General features: G+C 37.6%; 1 protein-coding gene across 1 annotated transcript in view; it reads left to right on the forward strand.

Moving 5' to 3' along the window:
* Window positions 1-24,345, forward strand: part of CENPE (centromere protein E) — a 41,104-nt gene extending 16,759 nt beyond the window's left edge. The window contains exons 24-51 of the mRNA XM_068189199.1: window positions 752-1,063; window positions 1,211-1,369; window positions 1,857-2,066; window positions 2,606-2,893; window positions 2,999-3,157; window positions 3,926-4,168; window positions 4,682-4,908; window positions 5,173-5,206; window positions 5,797-6,084; window positions 6,190-6,348; window positions 7,117-7,359; window positions 7,873-8,082; window positions 8,623-8,910; window positions 9,016-9,174; window positions 9,943-10,185; window positions 11,379-11,621; window positions 12,490-12,690; window positions 12,769-12,915; window positions 15,416-15,628; window positions 16,836-17,045; window positions 17,572-17,781; window positions 18,881-19,102; window positions 19,732-19,935; window positions 20,518-20,630; window positions 21,122-21,219; window positions 21,789-21,948; window positions 22,357-22,619; window positions 23,393-24,345. Coding sequence (XP_068045300.1) covers window positions 752-1,063; window positions 1,211-1,369; window positions 1,857-2,066; window positions 2,606-2,893; window positions 2,999-3,157; window positions 3,926-4,168; window positions 4,682-4,908; window positions 5,173-5,206; window positions 5,797-6,084; window positions 6,190-6,348; window positions 7,117-7,359; window positions 7,873-8,082; window positions 8,623-8,910; window positions 9,016-9,174; window positions 9,943-10,185; window positions 11,379-11,621; window positions 12,490-12,690; window positions 12,769-12,915; window positions 15,416-15,628; window positions 16,836-17,045; window positions 17,572-17,781; window positions 18,881-19,102; window positions 19,732-19,935; window positions 20,518-20,630; window positions 21,122-21,219; window positions 21,789-21,948; window positions 22,357-22,619; window positions 23,393-23,490 — 5,604 coding nt within the window. The 3' untranslated portion in view covers window positions 23,491-24,345. The remainder of the gene's footprint in view (window positions 1-751; window positions 1,064-1,210; window positions 1,370-1,856; window positions 2,067-2,605; window positions 2,894-2,998; window positions 3,158-3,925; window positions 4,169-4,681; window positions 4,909-5,172; window positions 5,207-5,796; window positions 6,085-6,189; window positions 6,349-7,116; window positions 7,360-7,872; window positions 8,083-8,622; window positions 8,911-9,015; window positions 9,175-9,942; window positions 10,186-11,378; window positions 11,622-12,489; window positions 12,691-12,768; window positions 12,916-15,415; window positions 15,629-16,835; window positions 17,046-17,571; window positions 17,782-18,880; window positions 19,103-19,731; window positions 19,936-20,517; window positions 20,631-21,121; window positions 21,220-21,788; window positions 21,949-22,356; window positions 22,620-23,392) is intronic.
* Window positions 24,346-24,807: the final 462 nt, after the last annotated feature.

Consider the following 24,807-nt stretch of genomic DNA (forward strand, 5'->3'; position numbering starts at 1 on the left):
AGTGCTAAAGAAACTGTTTTGGAGAAATACTCTTAAAGGTGTAAATGACACTATCACTAGCTTCCTCTGGCATGAGTGGGTATTACTTATTCTGTGCCAGGAGTATATTGAAGGATTAGTCAGCTCAATGGACTCTTTGTGGGCAAAGAAATATCATTGCTCCAGATTCTTCTGTAATTGACCTTGTAATTCTTCTTTTTCCATTCTTAAGTTGTATCTTCATTATTTAAGTTTTTTTTCTATCAATGCTGCTCTCACCTACTCTATATATAAAGTCATAGAAACAAAGTTTCCTCATTAGGACTTGGAGACCTTTTAGAACATGTGTTCGTTCAAACCAGAGAGAATCGCCATAGAAATTGGCCATTAGAATGGGAAAATAAATATAAAAAATTTAAAAAGAAAAAGAAGTGAAGCATACATATTTTTGCAAAGGTTTGGGCACTGCTCTGGCTGTCATATTCCAGCTATGGTTTTGATAATTCCTAAGCCATGCTACAGTTTGATGTGTATGTTTTAGTAAGACTTCTACTGCTAAGGAGCCATCCCAGGAAGGTTCCTATGTGACTTAAAGAAATGCTTATTTATTGTGAGCGAGAGTATAAGCAGTGACTTACAGAGAAATAATGACCTTGCTAGCTAGCATCTTTCTTCCTTTCTAAGCTGACAAAAGAATCTGTGAGAACATGTACTTATAATGGAGTTCTGCATTACAATGAAAGTGTCTGTCCTTTTTCTTTGCAAACTAAAGCTCTCTAGCAAAATGAAAGAACTGGAAGAGAAAGAAGCAGAGCAAAAACAACTTCTTGAGCTAAGAGAAAATCTTGTTCAGACTCAGCAGAAGTTAAACGAACTGGAACAATTAAAAGAAGAAGAAGGGATTAGTGAAGTGAAAATTGAGGCAAAAGATTTGGAGATCAAGGCAGTCTTGCAGCAGCTTACAGAATGTCAGGAAGAAATAAGAACTCTAACCCAGGAAAGAGATGACCTGAAGCAAAAAGGGGAGTTTCTCCAAGCTGAGACAGAGCAACTCAGAGAGGATATAAAGGACACTGTTTCAATGGTAGGAGAAAGACTTATGAACTATATTAAAATATTTAGGAGAATATAGGAGTGAGAGTTTGTGTGGTTGTTTTTAATCAAGGAATGCTTACTAATATTACAAAATACATGTATTTTCTTTGTGGATTTTCTCTCTTGTATTCTAAAGAACATCTTGGCACATGAAGATCTGAGAAATACACAAAATTCTCTGAAGGAATCCCAGAAAACTGTCAAGAAGTTAGAAAAAAGTATTTCTGAAAAAGAATCTCAGATTCTGAGTGTTGAAGAAGCACTAGGGAAAACCATTCAAGAACTCCAAATACAGGTAAAACCTTATGCAATAATTAAAACAAGCCCAGTTAATCTGCTTGTAGTCTCTGCTGTGTGTCCTTAAAAACTTTTTAGGTTATTGATAGCAAGTGGGCAGGAAAAGAGTACTGCCTAATCCAAATCTTGACCAGCTGCTGCTGTTTCTGAAGAGCTTCAAGATGTATGTATAGTCAAATAAACCTTTGCTTAACTGTGTGCCCTATGGCTGTGCATTTGAGTGGTGGCAATGGATGGGAAATGGAAGAGGAGATGAGGGTTATTTAATTGTAGAAATGAGGATGATTTATATTTAAAATAGAAATTTCTTGATTTATAACTGTCCCAATGAGAAGTATAACACATGATTGTCAATGGCAGCTCAGATCCCAACATACTGCAGAAGGCTGTTATAAATACTGTAGGAGAGAGAATCAAACAAATCTTTGGCATTTAATTTTATATTGGATTGATAAAAATGCTGTCTTTGTGTATTTTTTAAATAGATCTCAGAAATGACAGAGGAAATGAAAATCATCACATCAGAGAGAGATCAGCTGGCTGAGGAGAAATCAGCAAGTAATAGCTGTAGAGAAAGTGATCAGCTTCAGGTGCAAAAGGAACAAATAACTTTGCTTACACAGGAGAACCATTCATTGCAGGAGAAGCTGGACAGTTTACTTGTGAAAATAGAGGAGTTTGGGGCAGGAACTTCGGTAATTATGCTAAAGCTGTAATGGGAAGCTTGCTTACTTAAGCTTTTGCTTGAGTGAAATGTTTGCAAAACATGGTGCAGAAAAGGGTCGTGGTACTTGACTGCACCTAATAAAACTCCAAGTTGATTATGGTCTGCTTGTAATAGATGCCACCCATAGCATTTGTATAAATATACGTATATATGTATATATTAGGAGAATGTCTACAAATAGAATATTAACATGATACAGGATAGTTGGGATCTGTTCTGATTTGCACAGGAATGTTCTATAATTAAGTAGATGAAGTTAAAAACTGCTCATCTGAAAAGGGTGGTTTGGCTCTTCTAAAGCATAGGTAGATCTGACTTATTCCTGGCAGTGAAAGGGACATTGTACGCAACGCTTCTTATAATTGGATGTGCTGATTATACTTCCCTGTGTGTGCTTTTATAGCAGTGCCTCTGATTGTTGTACGTAATCATTCCGTCAAAGGTGTCAGATAAGTTTTTCCTAAAGCTGCATCCTGAATGTATTTATTTGAATCTCTTACAAAATAGATACCACAGGTTCAAGGACAATCTATGGAGCAAGAGTTATTTCTTCTGAGAGAAGAGCTGAGCCAGGCACAACGGAAATTGCATGAAATGGAGGAAGCAAAGGCCAGTGAATACCAAGGGGAATCTGAAAAAATGGAGACAGCAGATGTTATTCCACAACCAAGTGACTCCCAGGAAGTCAGTACCCAGACAGAAAGAGATGATGATCAGGATTTTAAAATGCAACTGGAAAATCTTCATAATGAGAGAGACCAGCTAAGAGAAACTCTACAGGAGACAATTAGCAAGGTAATAAAAGGCTCTCCTCTCTTCCCACAGGAGAACAGCTTTAGTAGATTTCTTAGCTTTTGCAAGTGTTGTTCAGGTGTTAATGTACTTTAATTGTGTCCAAAGAACTCTGAGATGCTGGAGGAGTTGAGATGTACTCGTGAATCTCTTGGACAACATCAAGAGAAGATTGTGGAGCTCAAAGGAAGCATTTCAGAGAAAGAAAACCAGCTCTCGAAGGTGCAAGGGGCATTGAAGGAAAAAACTGAGGAACTGCAGCAGAAGGTCAGAAGCAGTTTTGTCAAGAAAATTAAAATTTCTGCTGGGTTTGGCAGCCCATGTCTACTGCAAGCTTCCTTTTCTAGGGCTCAAGTACATCTAACAAGGAAGCCCATTATTTATGACTAAATATGTCACGGTGCTGAATGACTGAATATTATTTGGAATCAACAATATATTTTAACCTCTCTCTGTTTTCCCAGTCATAAATTTTATAATTCTAATAATGCAAATTTGCTATCTAATTCTGAAGATCCTTGAGCAGCGTTAGGAGAGCTTAACTCGTTCTTTAATTTATTACACTGTTAGAAATTTGTTCTCTGCTTTTAGTTTTCGTGACTGAAGCTAATGTGGGTTGTAGGCTTCCTTTTAGCATATTGTGATGTCTCGTATGGATACAGCGACTGAGGCATTTTTATGGATTTAAGATGGCTTGCATGTTTTTCCACATTTTACTTTTGCCTTCCACTGAGACAGAAGCACTGACTTTTGATTGGCTTTTCAGCAAAATTTTGTCTTTTTTGGCTTACTCCAGCAGGAAGCCTGGGGGGGTATCTTCCTTAAAACAATCAATTCATAACAACCCATATGTACAGTCAGTGCTCCTGAATGATGATCCAACAACATTCTGCAATCCAAACCTCATTGGTGGCACGAGAACATTGAGGAACTTCTAGTGTTACTGGTTGTATTTTCTCCAAAGCATCAAATTATTTTTGGCCATGCCAGAGGTGATTATAAATACCAATGCTGGCTTGGATTTGTTCTTTCCAGCTCACTGAAGTCACTGAAAACCTGACTCGTGTCTCAGCTGAGTATGGCAATCTCCTGGCAGAAAAGCAACAAACTGAAAGGGCAATGAGTGAGGAAGTGTGTCAGCAGCTTGAGAGAATCACTTTACTTAACAAGGAGAAGGATGAGCTTCAGCAAATGGTAGAGACTTGTAAAGAAAGGGAAGAACACTTGTTAAAGGCTCAGAGGCAGTCGGAGATTTTGAAGGACAGCCTAACAAGCAAGGTGAGGCGTGTTGGTGTTTAGTCACTATTACGTATTCTGACATTTTTCTCACTGGTGTGCCAAACTCTCCATATAAATCCTATTTAATTTTTAATTCTCAGAGCACCGTTTTTATGGTTGGTAAACAAACATGAACATTGGCAAAGGGTTTTGTCTGTTTGTTTACTGGTATTTATTAATAATGTGCTAAACTTGTCTCAGCCTTGTAACCCATTGGATTGGTCCAGCTTTGGAATGAGTGCCAATTTATCGTATGTATGCATTTTTAATTAGAACTTGAACATGTCCTCCAGCTTTTTAAAAGGCACTGTGTAGACAGTATGGACTTAGCTGGATTTTGACTCCTTGGTGGTTTTCACGCTCTGAATAACAGGTTTGGTTTGGAAGATTTTCTATTTTGGTTTTAGTGGTTGGATGTTAAGAACCCTGTAGGAGAGAGAATCAAACAAATCTTTGGCATTTAATTTTATATTGGATTGATAAAAATGCTGTCTTTGTGTATTTTTTAAATAGATCTCAGAAATGACAGAGGAAATGAAAATCATCACATCAGAGAGAGATCAGCTGGCTGAGGAGAAATCAGCAAGTAATAGCTGTAGAGAAAGTGATCAGCTTCAGGTGCAAAAGGAACAAATAACTTTGCTTACACAAGAGAACCATTCATTGCAGGAGAAGCTGGACAGTTTACTTGTGAAAATAGAGGAGTTTGGGGCAGGAACTTCGGTAATTATGCTAAAGCTGTAATGGGAAGCTTGCTTACTTAAGCTTTTGCTTGAGTGAAATAATTTGCAAAACATGATGCAGAAAAGGGTCATGGTACTTGACTGTAGACCATTAAACAGCAGATTTATTGTTTACTTGGGCTATTACCCCTCTGTATATTTATATATGGTTATCTGGTACCAGAATGTTACAAATGTTTTTCTGTAAGTAAAATATTGGCTTGATACAGGATGATTATGTTCTACATTGATTTCCGCATGGATGTGGTTCTTATAATCCAGTAAGCTGAAACTAAAAATTGCTCATCTGGAAAGGGTAGTTCTACTTTTTTAGTCTGTGTGGAACTGACTTTTTTCCTTTTTCAGGAAGGGACATAGCAACCAACACTTGCTATAACTGCATGTGCTGATTGTACTTCTGTGTGTGGGTGGATCTATACATGTAATAAATGTTACCTTCAAAAGAAAAGTAATGTATATGGATTTTTTAATATAAAGAGTCCATGGACAAAATTCAATTAAATAATTTTTTGGGTCTACCTAGTGTTTTATACTGCTGAGACCAAAAAAATAGAGATTAGGTCTCTAGTTTTGAAATGGGAGAGGTTTGCTGTGGGGATTTTGTTGCTACTATTCCTCTCTATGCTAAAACTATGACAGTGAAATTCTACTTCTGATAACTTCTTTTAGAAATTCTTGCGTCAAGTTTTAGTTTCAAATGTCTATTGTTTGACGAAACTTAAATTGAATATGGACTTTGGTCAAATTTTAATAGTCTAAAAAGGTACAAACCAGTCTAAAGCAGTGCCTCTGATTGTTGTATGTAATCATTCCGTCAAAGGTGTCAGATAAGTTTTTCCTAAAGCTGCATCCTGAATGTATTTATTTGAATCTCTTACAAAATAGATGCCACAGGTTCAAGGACAATCTATGGAGCAAGAGTTATTTCTTCTGAGAGAAGAGCTGAGCCAGGCACAACGGAAATTGCATGAAATGGAGGAAGCAAAGGCCAGTGAATACCAAGGGGAATCTGAAAAAATGGAGACAGCAGATGTTATTCCACAACCAAGTGACTCCCAGGAAGTCAGTACCCAGACAGAAAGAGATGATGATCAGGATTTTAAAATGCAACTGGAAAATCTTCATAATGAGAGAGACCAGCTAAGAGAAACTCTACAGGAGACAATTAGCAAGGTAATAAAAGGCTCTCCTCTCTTCCCACAGGAGAACAGCTTTAGTAGATTTCTTAGCTTTTGCAAGTGTTGTTCAGGTGTTAATGTACTTTAATTGTGTCCAAAGAACTCTGAGATGCTGGAGGAGTTGAGATGTACTCGTGAATCTCTTGGACAACATCAAGAGAAGATTGTGGAGCTCAAAGGAAGCATTTCAGAGAAAGAAAACCAGCTCTCAAAGGTGCAAGGGGCATTGAAGGAAAAAACTGAGGAACTGCAGCAGAAGGTCAGAAGCAGTTTTGTCAAGAAAATTAAAATTTCTGCTGGGTTTGGCAGCCCATGTCTACTGCAAGCTTCCTTTTCTAGGGCTCAAGTACATCTAACAAGGAAGCCCATTATTTATGACTAAATATGTCACGGTGCTGAATGACTGAATATTATTTGGAATCAACAATATATTTTAACCTCTCTCTGTTTTCCCAGTCATAAATTTTATAATTCTAATAATGCAAATTTGCTATCTAATTCTGAAGATCCTTGAGCAGCGTTAGGAGAGCTTAACTCGTTCTTTAATTTATTACACTGTTAGAAATTTGTTCTCTGCTTTTAGTTTTCGTGACTGAAGCTAATGTGGGTTGTAGGCTTCCTTTTAGCATATTGTGATGTCTCGTATGGATACAGCGACTGAGGCATTTTTATGGATTTAAGATGGCTTGCATGTTTTTCCACATTTTACTTTTGCCTTCCACTGAGACAGAAGCACTGACTTTTGATTGGCTTTTCAGCAAAATTTTGTCTTTTTTGGCTTACTCCAGCAGGAAGCCTGGGGGGGTATCTTCCTTAAAACAATCAATTCATAACAACCCATATGTACAGTCAGTGCTCCTGAATGATGATCCAACAACATTCTGCAATCCAAACCTCATTGGTGGCACGAGAACATTGAGGAACTTCTAGTGTTACTGGTTGTATTTTCTCCAAAGCATCAAATTATTTTTGGCCATGCCAGAGGTGATTATAAATACCAATGCTGGCTTGGATTTGTTCTTTCCAGCTCACTGAAGTCACTGAAAACCTGACTCGTGTCTCAGCTGAGTATGGCAATCTCCTGGCAGAAAAGCAACAAACTGAAAGGGCAATGAGTGAGGAAGTGTGTCAGCAGCTTGAGAGAATCACTTTACTTAACAAGGAGAAGGATGAGCTTCAGCAAATGGTAGAGACTTGTAAAGAAAGGGAAGAACACTTGTTAAAGGCTCAGAGGCAGTCGGAGATTTTGAAGGACAGCCTAACAAGCAAGGTGAGGCGTGTTGGTGTTTAGTCACTATTACGTATTCTGACATTTTTCTCACTGGTGTGCCAAACTCTCCATATAAATCCTATTTAATTTTTAATTCTCAGAGCACCGTTTTTATGGTTGGTAAACAAACATGAACATTGGCAAAGGGTTTTGTCTGTTTGTTTACTGGTATTTATTAATAATGTGCTAAACTTGTCTCAGCCTTGTAACCCATTGGATTGGTCCAGCTTTGGAATGAGTGCCAATTTATCGTATGTATGCATTTTTAATTAGAACTTGAACATGTCCTCCAGCTTTTTAAAAGGCACTGTGTAGACAGTATGGACTTAGCTGGATTTTGACTCCTTGGTGGTTTTCACGCTCTGAATAACAGGTTTGGTTTGGAAGATTTTCTATTTTGGTTTTAGTGGTTGGATGTTAAGAACCCTGTAGGAGAGAGAATCAAACAAATCTTTGGCATTTAATTTTATATTGGATTGATAAAAATGCTGTCTTTGTGTATTTTTTAAATAGATCTCAGAAATGACAGAGGAAATGAAAATCATCACATCAGAGAGAGATCAGCTGGCTGAGGAGAAATCAGCAAGTAATAGCTGTAGAGAAAGTGATCAGCTTCAGGTGCAAAAGGAACAAATAACTTTGCTTACACAAGAGAACCATTCATTGCAGGAGAAGCTGGACAGTTTACTTGTGAAAATAGAGGAGTTTGGGGCAGGAACTTCGGTAATTATGCTAAAGCTGTAATGGGAAGCTTGCTTACTTAAGCTTTTGCTTGAGTGAAATAATTTGCAAAACATGATGCAGAAAAGGGTCGTGGTACTTGACTGCACCTAATAAAACTCCAAGTTGATTATGGTCTACTTGTAATAGAGGCCACCCATAGCATTTGTATAAATATACGTATATATGTATATATTAGGAGAATGTCTATAAATAGAATATTAACATGATACAGGATAGTTGGGATCTGTTCTGATTTGCACAGGAATGTTCTATAATTAAGTAGATGAAGTTAAAAACTGCTCATCTGAAAAGGGTGGTTTGGCTCTTCTAAAGCATAGGTAGATCTGACTTATTCCTGGCAGTGAAAGGGACATTGTACGCAACGCTTCTTATAATTGGATGTGCTGATTATACTTCCCTGTGTGTGCTTTTATAGCAGTGCCTCTGATTGTTGTATGTAATCATTCCGTCAAAGGTGTCAGATAAGTTTTTCCTAAAGCTGCATCCTGAATGTATTTATTTGAATCTCTTACAAAATAGATGCCACAGGTTCAAGGACAATCTATGGAGCAAGAGTTATTTCTTCTGAGAGAAGAGCTGAGCCAGGCACAACGGAAATTGCATGAAATGGAGGAAGCAAAGGCCAGTGAATACCAAGGGGAATCTGAAAAAATGGAGACAGCAGATGTTATTCCACAACCAAGTGACTCCCAGGAAGTCAGTACCCAGACAGAAAGAGATGATGATCAGGATTTTAAAATGCAACTGGAAAATCTTCATAATGAGAGAGACCAGCTAAGAGAAACTCTACAGGAGACAATTAGCAAGGTAATAAAAGGCTCTCCTCTCTTCCCACAGGAGAACAGCTTTAGTAGATTTCTTAGCTTTTGCAAGTGTTGTTCAGGTGTTAATGTACTTTAATTGTGTCCAAAGAACTCTGAGATGCTGGAGGAGTTGAGATGTACTCGTGAATCTCTTGGACAACATCAAGAGAAGATTGTGGAGCTCAAAGGAAGCATTTCAGAGAAAGAAAACCAGCTCTCAAAGGTGCAAGGGGCATTGAAGGAAAAAACTAAGGAACTGCAGCAGAAGGTCAGAAGCAGTTTTGTCAAGAAAATTAAAATTTCTGCTGGGTTTGGCAGCCCATGTCTACTGCAAGCTTCCTTTTCTAGGGCTCAAGTACATCTAACAAGGAAGCCCATTATTTATGACTAAATATGTCACGGTGCTGAATGACTGAATATTATTTGGAATCAACAATATATTTTAACCTCTCTCTGTTTTCCCAGTCATAAATTTTATAATTCTAATAATGCAAATTTGCTATCTAATTCTGAAGATCCTTGAGCAGCGTTAGGAGAGCTTAACTCGTTCTTTAATTTATTACACTGTTAGAAATTTGTTCTCTGCTTTTAGTTTTCGTGACTGAAGCTAATGTGGGTTGTAGGCTTCCTTTTAGCATATTGTGATGTCTCGTATGGATACAGCGACTGAGGCATTTTTATGGATTTAAGATGGCTTGCATGTTTTTCCACATTTTACTTTTGCCTTCCACTGAGACAGAAGCACTGACTTTTGATTGGCTTTTCAGCAAAATTTTGTCTTTTTTGGCTTACTCCAGCAGGAAGCCTGGGGGGGTATCTTCCTTAAAACAATCAATTCATAACAACCCATATGTACAGTCAGTGCTCCTGAATGATGATCCAACAACATTCTGCAATCCAAACCTCATTGGTGGCACGAGAACATTGAGGAACTTCTAGTGTTACTGGTTGTATTTTCTCCAAAGCATCAAATTATTTTTGGCCATGCCAGAGGTGATTATAAATACCAATGCTGGCTTGGATTTGTTCTTTCCAGCTCACTGAAGTCACTGAAAACCTGACTCGTGTCTCAGCTGAGTATGGCAATCTCCTGGCAGAAAAGCAACAAACTGAAAGGGCAATGAGTGAGGAAGTGTGTCAGCAGCTTGAGAGAATCACTTTACTTAACAAGGAGAAGGATGAGCTTCAGCAAATGGTAGAGACTTGTAAAGAAAGGGAAGAACACTTGTTAAAGGCTCAGAGGCAGTCAGAGATTTTGAAGGACAGCCTAACAAGCAAGGTGAGGAGTGGTGGTGTTTAGTCACTATTACGTATTCTGACATTTTTCTCACTGGTGTGCCAAACTCTTTCTCCATATAAATCCTATTTAATTTTTAATTCTCAGAGCACCGTTTTTATGGTTGGTAAACAAACATGAACATCGGCAAAGGGTTTTGTCTGTTTGTTTACTGGTATTTATTAATAATGTGCTAAACTTGTCTCAGCCTTGTCACCCATTGGATTGGTCCAGCTTTGGAATGAATGTGACTTTATCTGGTGAGGGCATATTTAATACAATAATCAGTACTTGAACATGTCCTCCAGCTTTTAAAAAGGCACTGTGTAGACAGCACGTACTTAACTGGGTTTTGAATCCTTGGTGCTTTGCACGCTCTCAAAGGTGCAAGGGGCATTGAAGGAAAAATTGAGGAACTGCAGTAGAAGGTCAGAAGCAGTTTTGTCAAGAAAATTAAAATTTCTGCTGGGTTTGGCAGCCCATGTCTACTGCAAACTTCCTTTTCTAGGGCTCAAGTACATCTGACAAGGAAGCCCATTATTTATGACTAAATATGTCACGGTGCTGAATGACTGAATATTATTTGGAATCAACAATATACTTTAACCTCTCTCCGTTTTCCCAGTCATAAATTTTATAATTCTAATAATGTAAATTTGCTATCTAATTCTGAAGATCCTTGAGCAGCATTAGGAGAGCTTAACTCGTTCTTTAATTTATTACACTGTTAGAAATTTGTTCTCTGCTTTTAGTTTTCGTGACTGAAGCTAATGTGGATTGTAGGCTTCCTTTTAGCATATTGTGATGTCTCGTATGGATACAGCGACTGAGGCATTTTTATGGATTTAAGATGGCTTGCATGTTTTTCCACATTTTACTTTTGCCTTCCACTGAGACAGAAGCACTGACTTTTGATTGGCTTTTCAGCAAAATTTTGTCTTTTTTGGCTTACTCCAGCAGGAAGCCTGGGGGGGTATCTTCCTTAAAACAATCAATTCATAACAACCCATATGTACAGTCAGTGCTCCTGAATGATGATCCAACAACATTCTGCAATCCAAACCTCATTGGTGGCACGAGAACATTGAGGAACTTCTAGTGTTACTGGTTGTATTTTCTCCAAAACATCAAATTATTTTTGGCCATGCCAGAGGTGAATATAAATACCAATGCTGGCTTGGATTTGTTCTTTCCAGCTCACTGAAGTCACTGAAAACCTGACTCGTGTCTCAGCTGAGTATGGCAATCTCCTGGCAGAAAAGCAACAAACTGAAAGGGCAATGAGTGAGGAAGTGTGTCAGCAGCTTGAGAGAATCACTTTACTTAACAAGGAGAAGGATGAGCTTCAGCAAATGGTAGAGACTTGTAAAGAAAGGGAAGAACACTTGTTAAAGGCTCAGAGGCAGTCAGAGATTTTGAAGGACAGCCTAACAAGCAAGGTGAGGAGTGTTGGTGTTTAGTCGCTATTATGTATTCATATGTTTTCTTACTGATATATTAAACATTTGTGCAAACTTTTTGATTTTTAATTCTCAGAGCACCAATTTTATTGTTGGTAAGCATTAACAAAGTCAAAGAATTTTGTCTCAATTTGTTTACTGATATTTAGTAATGACATTGTCTACTGGTCTCAGTCTTGTCACCCATTGGTTTGGTCCAGCTTTTGAAAGAATGTGAGTTTATCATATGTATGCATTTTTAATGTATTTGAACATGTCTTCCAGCTTTTTAAAAGGCACTGTGCTGACAGCATGATCTTAACTGAGTTTTGAATCCTTGGTTCTTTGCCCACTTTCTGAATGCCAGACGATGTTTCGTAGCCTTGCTCCTATTTCTTGTCAACTTATGTTTTCATAGTGTTTGCTTTTGAGCTTTTCACCTGTCGATCTTTTCCTGTGTAGATCAAAGAGTGCAGTTGAGGATTGCTTCAGTTTAGCAAATCTTACTCTTTAGGAGAGGGAATATAAATATGTTGTCCATTTTTTATGCTCATCTTCTATTTTAATTTTCTTGTGATGTAGGCACAGGTTGATTGCCTTTTCCTTGGATTCCTTTTGCTTCACAGTAGACCAAAGTTGACTGATATAGACTTTTTTGGGTGTCATGCTGTTCCTTTTCCTTGTAATTTTTTTTCTATGTTTTTAGAACACTAAAATAATTTTTAAACTTTTCTTTCTACTGGTGTGAATTTCAGTAATTAAAAGTTGTGATTTTTGTATTTGACGCAACTGATTTGACTATTTTATAGGGTGTATAAAGACCATGACCACCAAATTGTGATTTGTTTTTCTCCACTGTTCTCTGTAGATTCAGCAGTTAACTGAGACCCTTAATAGTGTATCATGTGAGAAGGACCAATTATTAGCTGAAAGAACTAATCACTCTTTACAACTTAAAGAACAAATCTCATCAGTTAATAATGAAAAAGATGAGCTAGAAAAACTTCTTCAGGTTGTTAGGTCTGAGCGGGACCAGCTCAAGACAGAATTGCAAAGAAATTCTGAGATGGTGAGTATTGCAATTTGCATACCTGAGTTACTCATAACTTCTGGTCTCGACTGGTACTTAAATGTGTTTTTATTTTAGTGTTTTGAAACAAAGGCAAAACTGGAAGATGCTTTAGAACAACTAAAGCAGAGAAACCTGAACAATATGTCCATTCAGGTAAACCCAGTGGATATTGCAAAGCAGGTGGCTGATGACAACTTGAAAGAAAAAACCTTGAAAATTAAGGTAAGCTTTTTTTTCCTGTTTGTTTTAAGGATGCACATAGGAACTTAATGACACTTGCCATGGAGCACAAGCCTTTTGTGCATTATGTATTAAGTGGTTTGCATATCGTGCTAAGATGCTGCATACCATGGGATCAGTTGATTTGCTGTTGTTGTTCAGTGATTGCACATCAATTTAGTGTTCCCAGAATATCTCACTTGCTTTCATTACTGTCCAGCCACCCCAATGAAATTAACTAGTCATGTAGGATCACAGAATCTTTTAGGTTGGAAAAGACCTCTTAGATTATAGATTTCAACCCTTAAACCAGTACTGCCATGATCACTGCTAAACCGTGTCCCTAAGTGCCAGATGTACACATCTTTGAAGTAACTCCAGGGATGGTGATTCCACCACTTCCCTGGGCAGCCTGTTCCAGTACTTGACAGCCTTTTCAGTTGAGAAATTTTTCCTAATAACCAGTCTAAACCTCCCTTAGTGCAACTTATCACATGTTACTGGAGAGAAAAGGCCAACCCCACCTGGCTACACCCTCCTGTCAGGCAGTTGTAGAGTGGTATGGTCTTCCTGCAGTCTCTTTTTCTCCAGGCCAAAACACCCCCAACTCCCTCACCCACTCCTCACAGGACTTGTGCTCCAGAGTCTTCCCTACCTCCATTGCCCTTCTCTGGACACTCCCCAGCACCACAATGTTCTTCTGGTAGTGAGGGGCCCACAACTAAACAGAGGATTTAAGGTGTGGCCTTGCTAGTGCTGATCCCTTTCCTAGTCCTGCTGGCCACACTACTCATGACACAATCCAGGATGCCCTTGGCCTTCTTGGCCACTTGGGCACATGCTGGCTCATGTTCTGCCAGCTGTTGACCAGTACCCCCAGGTTCTTTCCTGCTGGGAAGCTTTCCAGACAATATTCCCCCAGCCTGTAGGACTGCATGGGGGGTGTTGTGACCTGGCAGTTTCCCTTGTTGAACCTCAAACAGAAGCACTTTGCCACTTTGGTTTTGTAAAATCCCCCCCAAATCCTCCCTTCCATTATTCCCCATCAAATACTAAATTGATGTCAAATAAACTAATTTCATTAAAGTGCTCCTGCCCTCAAATGAGGAATTCCTCAGACCATGAGTATATTTTCACACAGATATGAGAAGTTCTAGTAACCTGCTGAAAGCCAAAATAAATCAGGCTTTATGAATGTGTATTTTTGCATATAGGTAAAGCCTTATAAAATAAGGGCCTTGTTACCCTTGTAAAATCATGGCTCAGGCCTGCTACTTTGGGTAAGTAACAGGGATCTATGGGAGAGCGACCCAGCTGGCATAGGGGTACAGAGACGCGAGACACGTGCTGCGTGACTGCCACATGTCCCCATTGTGGTGTATGGTGGTTGGTTGACTTGGGCTTGTTGTGCCTTAAAGCTGTGTAAACTGATAACTGGCTAACTGCTTAAAAAGGCCTGGGTTTTGCAGTAAAGGGCCCTCCTTTGCACTGCCTGGGGACTCTGTTGCTCTGCATTGTCACATCTGACACCCAAACAGCAAGAAATAAAATTACAATGAAAAAGTAAACTACAACCAGCAGCAAAGCCCTACAAATCCAAAATACCAAATTACAATGCAGAAATAAATACAACTCAACAAAACAACCCCTTACAACCCTCAAACTACAAAGAGCAGAGCTTAAACTCTACTACAACACAGAACTTTATTTATGAACCACAAATCAACAGAAAACAAAATACCAGCACAGCTTATAAAGGTAAATCATAATGAAGTTAATATCAGCTGATCCCTTTTAAGAGCACTCTCCCCTTCTAACTTCTGTAGTAGATAGGATCTTGTCTGCCTCTTCCCAATGTTCCAGTGCTTTTACTGTGAGGTGAAGAGTTAAGAAAACTGGTGAATCTTTATTCTTTCAAGTAAGAACCAGTGATGGAGGGGGTATGTCAGGGGAGTTTTATACTTATTTTTAAATGCATAACATAGACAATTAAACATGATTCTGGAGTTGCAGTTTACTGGGTCTTCAAGGCTGTAGTACTACTGAGCCTGCTCACTGCTCATTCACAGCTTCCTTTTCATGGCATAGTGCTAGGACCCACTTCATGAGCCCTTTCCTTCAAGAAAGGAGAAGCAGATAAACCTGGGAGTCCATCCTGACAGAAGACCAGCTGGAAAACTTGTAAACAGGGAATTTTTTTTCCTGCCTGATTTACAAGTCTTAATGTGGCCAAGCAATCTAAACCACAATGACAATTTGAGCTTGTGAAATGACTTGCTGAAAAACTAAGAAATTATCTGGGTTTGTGCCTGGATTAGTGTTTGTCATATCCCTGTGGCAAGTCAAAACTAAAGTCTTAATCATAATAACTTTTCCCATTGTAAAACCAGTACATACTGTAGGGGTTAGTCCTGAAGTCAGGTAATTTATTTTATGTTTCTGTTTATAGCAAATCACACTTTTCTTTATTGTGAACAAATTAATTTGTTTCTCTTGCATTTAGGAGCTTCTTGAGACATTCCCAAGTATGGGGAAGAGATATGAATGTCTCTCTACAGTGTCTCTTAAGCTAAAGAGTGAACTGAACAGCCAGAAAGCACTGATAGCTGTGATACTGCCTCAGCTTACACTGGAGCAGAGTAAACAAGTCAAAACACTTCAAACTAAAAATGAGGAAATGAACACTCGTCTCCAGAAGTTATTGACCAAATTGAAGGTACCAACTTATAATGCTCAATATGTGGATGCTTCATATCACTTGGATTTCGGTTTTAGGTTTTTTTTAAATAAGCTCTCAATAGTAACAGCGAGGATTTTACTCTAGCTTTGGGTTTTGAGAATCCATACATTGGAGAAAATAAGTTGATAGCAATTGCTTTACGATCTTAGAAAACTGCAACTACTTAGTTATGTAAATCAAACTTAGTTTTTGACTGCAGTTCAGCTGCTTTGCATAGGATTATTTCTTTAATGTTATTCCATTTTAATTGGAAATTGTAATTTCCTTTCTGTACTCTATAAATTAAATAATAAATTACTTTCTCTGTGGGGGAAAGAGACATGCAAGATGGCTTGGAGATGCATGTTTACTCTGCAAAACTATCCAGGTAGTTTGATGATTTTACAGCCTTGAAGATCTTCCCCAGTTTGGAATCAGTTTCTCCACTGGACTAAAATTTTTAGCAAAAAGGTTAAGAGTAGTTGGGAAAAAATTCCTGTTAACATATGCAGAAGTACAGTAAATAACAGAATTTTTTTCTGTTTCTTTACTTACCATGAAATATTAAGGGCTGGGTTTTTTTTTTTTTTGTTGGAGCATGGAAACATGCACAGGTCTGGAGAGAGAGGGTGAGGTTCTTGAGAGTCAGTGACGTCTACAGATATCCATTAACTTGGAAGCTGAACTAATATTCCAAAGAGCCTCATTTTATAACTTAACACAGCCATTTTAGGTTTAATTTTTTCCACAGATGACTTTTAACTTTCATGGTTAAAGATGTTTAAGATTCAACTAGTGAGCTCTGCTAGAATAAAGTTTTAAATCAGCACAGAGGTATTATTCTCATAGATCATCTGCACCTTTCACAATTCCAAGAGAAAATAAATATAACAAAGCACACTTTACTTTGTTTTTCAAACTTTAGGTTTATTGAAGGCTGTCTAGAGCCTTTTAGATTTCTTGGCTTTTTTTTTGGAGTCTACAAAAAATAGCATACTGGGAAAGTGCTGTCTCAGCTAAAAGTTTTACATGCCATTACTATAATGCACATGTGAACCTGATTTTCTTAGTTATGTGTTAGTTATCCTGGACATTTAGAGGCTCAGAGAGTAAATAGATTGAATTATAAAATACTGTATTTTAGCTGGATGCAGGCTACCATTTTAAAACAGGATCACTTATACATCCTGTGCTTCTGCAACAGCTTCTGTTCAGCTCTGTTTGCACAAAGAGAAGAGAGTACCACACTACTGTTCACAAGTATGAAATGGAATTGCTTGAGGAAAAGAGAAGACAAGATGACCTACAGTCCCAGATTCAATGTCTTGGGAAGATGAATTTGAAGCTGAATGAAGTATCATCTCAAGAGTTAAACAGCAGTGAACAGCTGCAGAGTTTGCACTTTGATGCAGAGGTAATATTTGAGAAAAAAATAGACATAAAAACCCAAAATTCCAAGGCTTGGGGTTATGTCGTGGTGGGAATCTAATGGCAGTGGATTTATCTGTTTAAACTTTTCTTAAGGGGGGGGGGTGAAGGAATAGAGTTACTTTTTTATGCTGCTAGTCCTATAATATGAGAATTTTGCTTCGTAAAACAGCTGAAAATAAAATTAATAGGTTAGAAAACAGTGGGAATGTTATTTACTGATTTGCCCTTTCCAATACATACCATCCAATACCAAGATGACGTGTTCTAAAACAATGGAATAAACTTTTGCTAATAAGCACTTTTTTTTTCCCTTTCCACCTGCCTTAGGAATGTAGACTGTCTTCTTGCTTTCCCAATAGGGTGTAATTTTAAGTTTAGCAAAACTCCTTTTATAGGATAATGAGATACTTAAACAGATTTCCTGCTATACTGATAGCTGAGAGGACAGAAGGTATATTTAGACATGTGGTAATCAAACAAGTACTGAAATTTTAATTCCCTTTTTTAAGAGCATTCTCAAAGATGTATCAGAAATGGAAAATGAACTTCTCTGCATAGAAGCAGAGTTACAGCAGGAAGAAAGTGCTAGAAAAGAAACAATACAGTTCTGGGAAGCTTGTTCAGGAACTCACTGGGATGCAGAGGAACTGAAAGAAGAACTAAAGAAAGATAATGAAAGACTCTTGCAAGTCTTTAAATTCTGGAATCCTAAAGTAAAGGTAAAATTAAATGTTTTAGAATCAGAAATATATTTTGTGTAAGCACTCTGTGAATGCCTATGACTGAAAACAAAACACAAAAAAGGCTCTTAAATGATCATTCATTTATTATCAGCACTTACTCATACTTTAACTGTAAGATGTAGGAATACTTTTAAAAATTTTAAAGGTTTTTTTAAACTTGAAAACTTGCTTTCTAAAAGACTTTCTAGGTAATAGATGGGAGGGGGTGTGGGGTTGTTTATTTGGGGTTTTATTCATCTGAATTTTGGAAAATGTTGCTTTTCTTGCCAAAATTTATCAAAACTACTATAGCCATTTTTGAAACTCACTTGCATTTATATTTACACTTACTGCTTGCCTCCTTTGGAAATCTGGACAGCATTTTTCAGAGTTTAGTGCATCATGGTCAGGATTTCACAAGACTTCATCTTTCTGATTAAATCTTAAGTTTAGCCTGTTTTTAAAGTTTCTTCTGTAGAGTCAGTAGTCAATCTTGACATCTTTGGGATTTTGCAGTGTTGGCAAGGTTTTTGGAAGAATTCCCTGACCCTAATATTACGTGGCTCAAAGCTTTTAACAAACAAACAAAAATCTAGTAAACATTGTCATTTCCTGACAATTGTGAAGTTTTTATTTATCTGACATGTTAAACATGTGGGTTTCTAGAACAGTCCAATGTGTAGATTTCATTTCCTTTAGTCAGTGTATACATTTGAGTTAGAAAAATCTGTGAATAATTATGGTTTTCTGTGGCTGACTTTCAAGAAGTCTTCCCAATATAGTTCCTTTTGTTTCTGATTAGAGTTTGAGTTAATGCAGAACTACTGGTAAACCTGCAATACACTATCATCTTCTCTTGTGTCCCTTCCTGCCTCCCTCTCTTCTGGAAATGAAACTGTTCTTTTGAGTGATAATGTTACCATTTCTGACAGCAAGCATTGTCAAATAGGGCACTGAAACAAGAATGTGAAAATAATACAGGCTAGGGTACTTCCTGTTTCTTCACTTGCCATATTTCTATTCTAGAAATATTTCATATTTCTAGCAGATTAAAAAATTATTTAAAGCTATGCTGTGTGATGCTTCTGGTTTTCAGATACTCCTTGAACTTTCTTCAGAGCTGGATGCCAGAACTGCCAATTATAGTAAAAATTCTGATGCTGAATTAAAGCAGAGAAAAGAGAAAAATGAAGAGTTGCTTCAGGATTTAAACACTCTAAAAGAAAAACTGGCCCCTGGTGGCTTTGCCAGTCTGGCATTAGAAGAAGAAAATTATAGGCTTCATAATAAATTAAAGGCTGCAGAACAAGATAAAAAGGTACCAATACTTGCTTCTAAGAACTTCTTTGATGCTTGCTTTCTAAGGGAGAGTACTCCAAACTGAAAATAAGGATTGATGGCAACGTTATATATGCCACCACAATACAAATAGAGTACACTTTATTTTAGTAGCTCTTTTATTTCCAAAGTGGAATTTTGAGCTCTTGCTTGTAACATGATTATTTTAATGGCCTGATTTCTGTACACAAATAGGTGTTCAGTTTAGAAATCATATTAAAGCTTTTATTTGCTTTTGAAGTATTGACTGTAATTGGGTGATACTCTTGATGCTTCCTGTGAGTATATGGTATTCACTATGTCAGACATGAAGCTGGAGAAGAATTCTCTGTTTAATCACAGCAATTGAAAACTTCTTTCTCTTTTTATGCCACAGTTACCCTTCTCCAAAGGACTTTTTCTTTTTTTAGACATGAGTGTTCTAGACCATTAAAAGATGACACAAAACAGTGACCTGGACACGAAAAGTTGCCATACAGACTGTTGGATTTTTTTTTGTGTGTGGTTTGGGTTTTTGCTAGTTTTTGCTAAGAATATGACCATGTGCTATTACTGTTACTGTCTTTTGACATAACTGCTCATAACTGAGTGATTGCTATATCTCAATAGGCTATGGAAGTAAAAATTCAGAAGTTAGAAAATGTAATATATGAAGTAGGAGAAAGTGTCAAAGAGAAAGATGACAAGATAAGCAAGCTACAAGCACAGATAAGAATAAGAACAGAGACAAGTGAGCTCACTCAACTGCAAGCCAAACTGAATGAGATGGATAATTGCCTCAGGACTGCCTTAACAGAGAAGCAGAGTCTTCAGGTATGAGCAAAATACAACACTCTTCTCTTTCTCCTCTGATGAAAGACACAAAGCATGCTTGACATTAGTTGTAGGTGAAACTTAGCTCTCCATAGTCAATGTATTTGTTCTGTATGGCATTCCTAGAGTAAATTCCACCTGCCTGTTCAGCAGGCAGTTTCACATTCCACCAGTGCAACCTTCAGTGGCAACATTTAGAATCCATATTAGGATGCTAGAAATGAAATGTATCACTTGTATGTGATGCCTTTCTGAAACCCTTCAAACATTTTAACACTTTTAAACTGAAGCAGGAACTATTTTACTCAGTGTAATATATTTGCATGCTACTTTAAAATTCCCAGATTTATATCTGCTCAGAACCCAGCAAAACTTGCTGAAATATGGTTGCATGTAATACACCAGAGTAGGATGCCAACTGCTTCTATAGTGCTGGTTGGTAATGTGAGCCACCTTAGTGAAAAATAACTTCCTGCTCCTGGTCTTGTCCTGCAAAATCTAGATGATCATAATAAAGATACAAGGTAAACAACCCATTACTAAGTAAAAAGCCATTATTTATACTAAATATTTTATTTTCAGGCAAAATTAGATAAAGGTGCTGAGCTGTACAAAGAAGAAATTGACCATCTCAAAACACAATTGGTAAAATGTGATCTGGAAAGAATGAAACAATCCAACTCCTTTGAAGCAAAGTAAGTTTAAATTTTATCTTCTTACAATTCTCAACTACTTCATTCTTAGTTTCTCCTTTGCTCTTTTCCCACATAATAAGAAGTAACTATTCAGCTTGAGTTGTTGTAAGTTTTTATGGTGATTAGAGAAAGTAAAATCTATATGCACCTTGGGCTGCTTACAAAACTTCTTCCCTATACACCCACCAAAATTTCTCAACTATGTTCAGCCATAAATGAAATAACTGTTCTGACAAAAGAAGGCAAGGAGAAAGCACTAACTGAAAGCACTCTCTACTTCACTAGAAAGAAGGGATACACCAAAAATAATTAGTCCCACTTTTGGGTGCACTTTGTCTAAAATCTAACTGATAACCAGGTTTATGTAGTTTTTCTTGTATAACATAAGTGTCTTGTATTTGATAGCTCATTGGAATTCAGCTGAAACTGTAACAACTATTAAACTGAGATTTTCTGATTTTTTTTTCCCCCTCCCTTCCTGCTTCACATAGACTTGCTAATTATAAAGCCCTTGCAGAACACCGAGAACAACAGTTAACAAAGCTAAAAGAAGAACTGAGAAGAGCACACCAAGAGCAAGATGTTACTGGTAAATTCAAGATAAATAGAAGGGACTCTTTAATGTTAAACACTGAGTTTTGAGGTTAAATGTTTGAAGACCAGATTGAGATGCAGGCCTTGCAGTCAAAGGGTATGAGGAGAACTGGGTGCATTGGAAGATGAAATGGAAAGTAGATTACATCAGCTGCACATGAACTGTATTACAATCACAGCAGTTGTTGTGTTTTTCTCCAGCGACGTTTGCCCTTGTGGAGGGATAAGCTGCAGTGATGGTTATTCATGTTGCCACTTTCTCCTTAATATATGAATATCTAGTTCTAATCAAAGCTATGACATACCTGGAACAATAACTAGTTTGCCTCTAAATGGCCCAGTGAAGAATCTGTCATGTTTCTTAATATCTCCGTGGCAGTGTGAATACTAGGAGGTGTATTTTGTGTAGAAAAAAGAGTAACTGTTGTAATGGCACTTGTAACCCAGTGAGGTTTCACATATAAGACCACAAGAAGGATTAGGATAAAAAATTGGTTTGGTATTGGTTTGGTTTTAAGCACTCTCCAAATAATGCACACACATACGTATAAATCTGTTTTCTAGTGCTGAAAGAAGCAGATCCTCAGCAATCCCAAATACCCCTTACTTATGGTGGTGGCAGTGGTATTGTGCAGAGCACACAAATACTTGTTCTAAAATCTGAACAAGCCAAGCTACAGAAAGAGAACTTGCAGCTGAAGAAACAAAATGATCTTCTACTGAGGTAAGTGGATAGCTGACTAGCAGCATGTCAAATAATTTGTTGTATTTATGTTCATCATTAGTGTTTGTTTCTGGGAGACCTATGGAAGTGAGTAACCATGAATTTTACATTTCACATCATAAATTTTTATTTAAAGCTAGTGTTTTATTGCTTATAAAGCCATAAAGGCCTTTTGAACTTTAAATTGCTTGCTTTCTTAAGAATCTCTTAAATGCTGGAAGAGTATGTTGGAAGGAATTTCAGTTTAAAAAAAAAAATCCTCTGAAACAAAGATACACAGCTATTGTACTGCCCTGTCTGTCATACATCATCTGAAAGTACAGGAACTGTCTGTTGTTTGGGAATTTTTTCTTAAAGAAACTGCTTTAAACTCTTCTTAATTGAATGCTGAGGTTCTTTTCTTTGCAGTGATGAACTTCAGCTGAAAGAGGAACTCAGGAAATGGAAAGAAAGAGCACTAAAATGGAGAGAACGATCCTCAAGAGAAACTACTAGAGAGACAATACCAAAGTCTCCTAAGAAGGCAGTGTCATATTTCTTTAAAGAGCAAATGCCTTCACCCTGCAAGGAAACTGTTTCTCAGGAAACAGTGACTGAGGACCTACCAAAGCCTCTGCCTCTGACTTGTCCAACAAATTTCTTTGATAATTCCAACTTGGGTGTGCTAACAGGTACGTAACAGTGGTAGTGTCCTATAAGATTTGAAGATGCAAAATGTAAGGGATGGCCTGAGATCTTAAACTTGCATGATAACAGTTTTCCTGAATGGTTTGTCATATGACTGTTGAAGAGCTGGCAATCTGAGCTGTGAAGCTTCTTATGAATCCACCTGCTGAAGAATATATAAACTTTTTTTTTTTCTTTTCTGCAGTAGAAGTGTTGATGAGTGACTTTTACAAGTGAGTCAGCAAAATATTGTTATTAGATAGCTGGTGCTCTAAAATGTTTTGCTTTTTAACTTTACATTGGTTTAGCACTGATTTCTGGTAAAACTATATGAAGTTAACTGCTGGTTAACTCTTTTCTGAAGTTTTTCAAGATGGTAGACTTTAGTCTTTGATGTTGCATGTGCTACTCTGCCTGGCTCCAGCTGCAATAATAGGTGTTTTGATGAGAACTTCTGTTCCTCAGCCTCACTTCAGATTTCTTATATCTGGCCTGCTGACTTTTAGTGACCTTCTGTCCTCATTTTCAGAAGGCCCCAGCAGACATGTTGAAGAGTAGCCAGTTTTTGAGGTATTAGTAGCAGACTTCCAAAAAGAACATGACTCACTGTTGGCTTTGTGATGGCCAACTTGGTAATAGCACAGCTTTCCTCACAACACAAAACTTCTCAGAGGAAGCTTTCATAGCTGATGTACAAAACACTAATCAAGATTAAATCACTGTATTCATGCTACTTGTCTAACTGAGAAAGGCTTTAATGTTCTTGTCTTCTGTACAGATACACAACCTGCGGGCACAGAGTCCACAGAAGAACATCTTAAGCACTTGTTTGGGACTTCAGACAGAGATAAAGCCCCTGATTGTAGCACCCAGTAAAGATGCTTTGTCGTAAGCTGCCTTTACAGTCCCTGCAGCCACAATCTGCATACACAACAGAAATTTTTTTCAGGTTAAAAACCATCAGCTTCTTCCAGCTTTGCTGTCTTGTTTACTTCCCACAACTGGGAAAGCTGAAATATGAGGACAAAGATGGAAAAACAGATGTTGTCCCACCGCCTGCTAATCTGCTGATGTTCTGCTTAGGTGTTTTGATGTGGATTATTTTGATGGCAAAGAGAAGCTAATGTATTTGAAGAAAAAAATGGAAAAAAGCAATGGATCACAAACTAATCTACTGTGAAACTTCTCAGTCTCAAACTTTTCATTCTGTCATTCCTGAAACAGCCCTTTTCTGGGGTGTTGATATTTATATCTTGAGAGTGCTGTTGGCTTGGCAAGAAATATTATTTTTGTTTCTTAGCATGTGGTTTTTATACCGTACTTTCTTCAGGCCAACAGAAACTGCATTTTCACCACAATCTTGACTTCTTTGGACACTGCAACCGAAGTTACTGATCTTCTGTTTGTAGAGCACACAATCAAGGGTTCCTCTTAAACTCCTTAAAAGTTTCTGCAGCTCAGCCAATTACGGTATCGTGAGTAACTTTGAATTTTGCATCATTTTTCAATATACCTGTCTGAAGTTGTGTATTGGATTGTTTTTCTAAATAGTAAGCAATGGACTTCACACTCTTCTGCTTCTCCCTTCTAGTGAAGGGAAAACCAGATCACTGGGGCAAGATGGGCTCTTTTTTTAACCTACTTATCTGTATTGTGAGACCTATATTTTGTACATTTTATATAAGAAATTTTAACTTGACAATAAAATTTAATGTGTTAAATACGTAAAAATGGTTTCGCTGTTCACTTGTGCTATGATCCAAGGATGCTGACTGCAGCATTCAGTGCCTAAATGCTACCAAATTACTATCTTTTATACTGATTTCATCGCTTCCTTCATTATTATTCTTGTCTCGATCCTTTATAACCTTCTGCAGCAATTACTTGTGCAGAAGTTTACTGTTGTCAGAGTTTTATTTAATTCTTTGAGTTTATCAGAAAATGGTTGAAGTCTACAACATAGCTCCTCCCCTCTGTGCCCTCCACTGCCAACTAAACAGGAGTTGGGCACTCAGAACCTGCAATCAACTCCATTAAGGATGAAATCATCATGAAATAAGAAAGTCATACCTAAGGAAGATACCTGCATCAAAAGCATCATCCTTATTTTATTGGAATAAATCTCTGTGATGCAAGATCCTGTTTGGGTCACCCAAACTGACAAGCAAATGGGTACACTGACATGTTCCTGAG

The sequence above is a fragment of the Anomalospiza imberbis genome, chromosome 4 (assembly GCF_031753505.1).
Source record: "Anomalospiza imberbis isolate Cuckoo-Finch-1a 21T00152 chromosome 4, ASM3175350v1, whole genome shotgun sequence".
NCBI lineage: Eukaryota > Metazoa > Chordata > Aves > Passeriformes > Viduidae > Anomalospiza > Anomalospiza imberbis.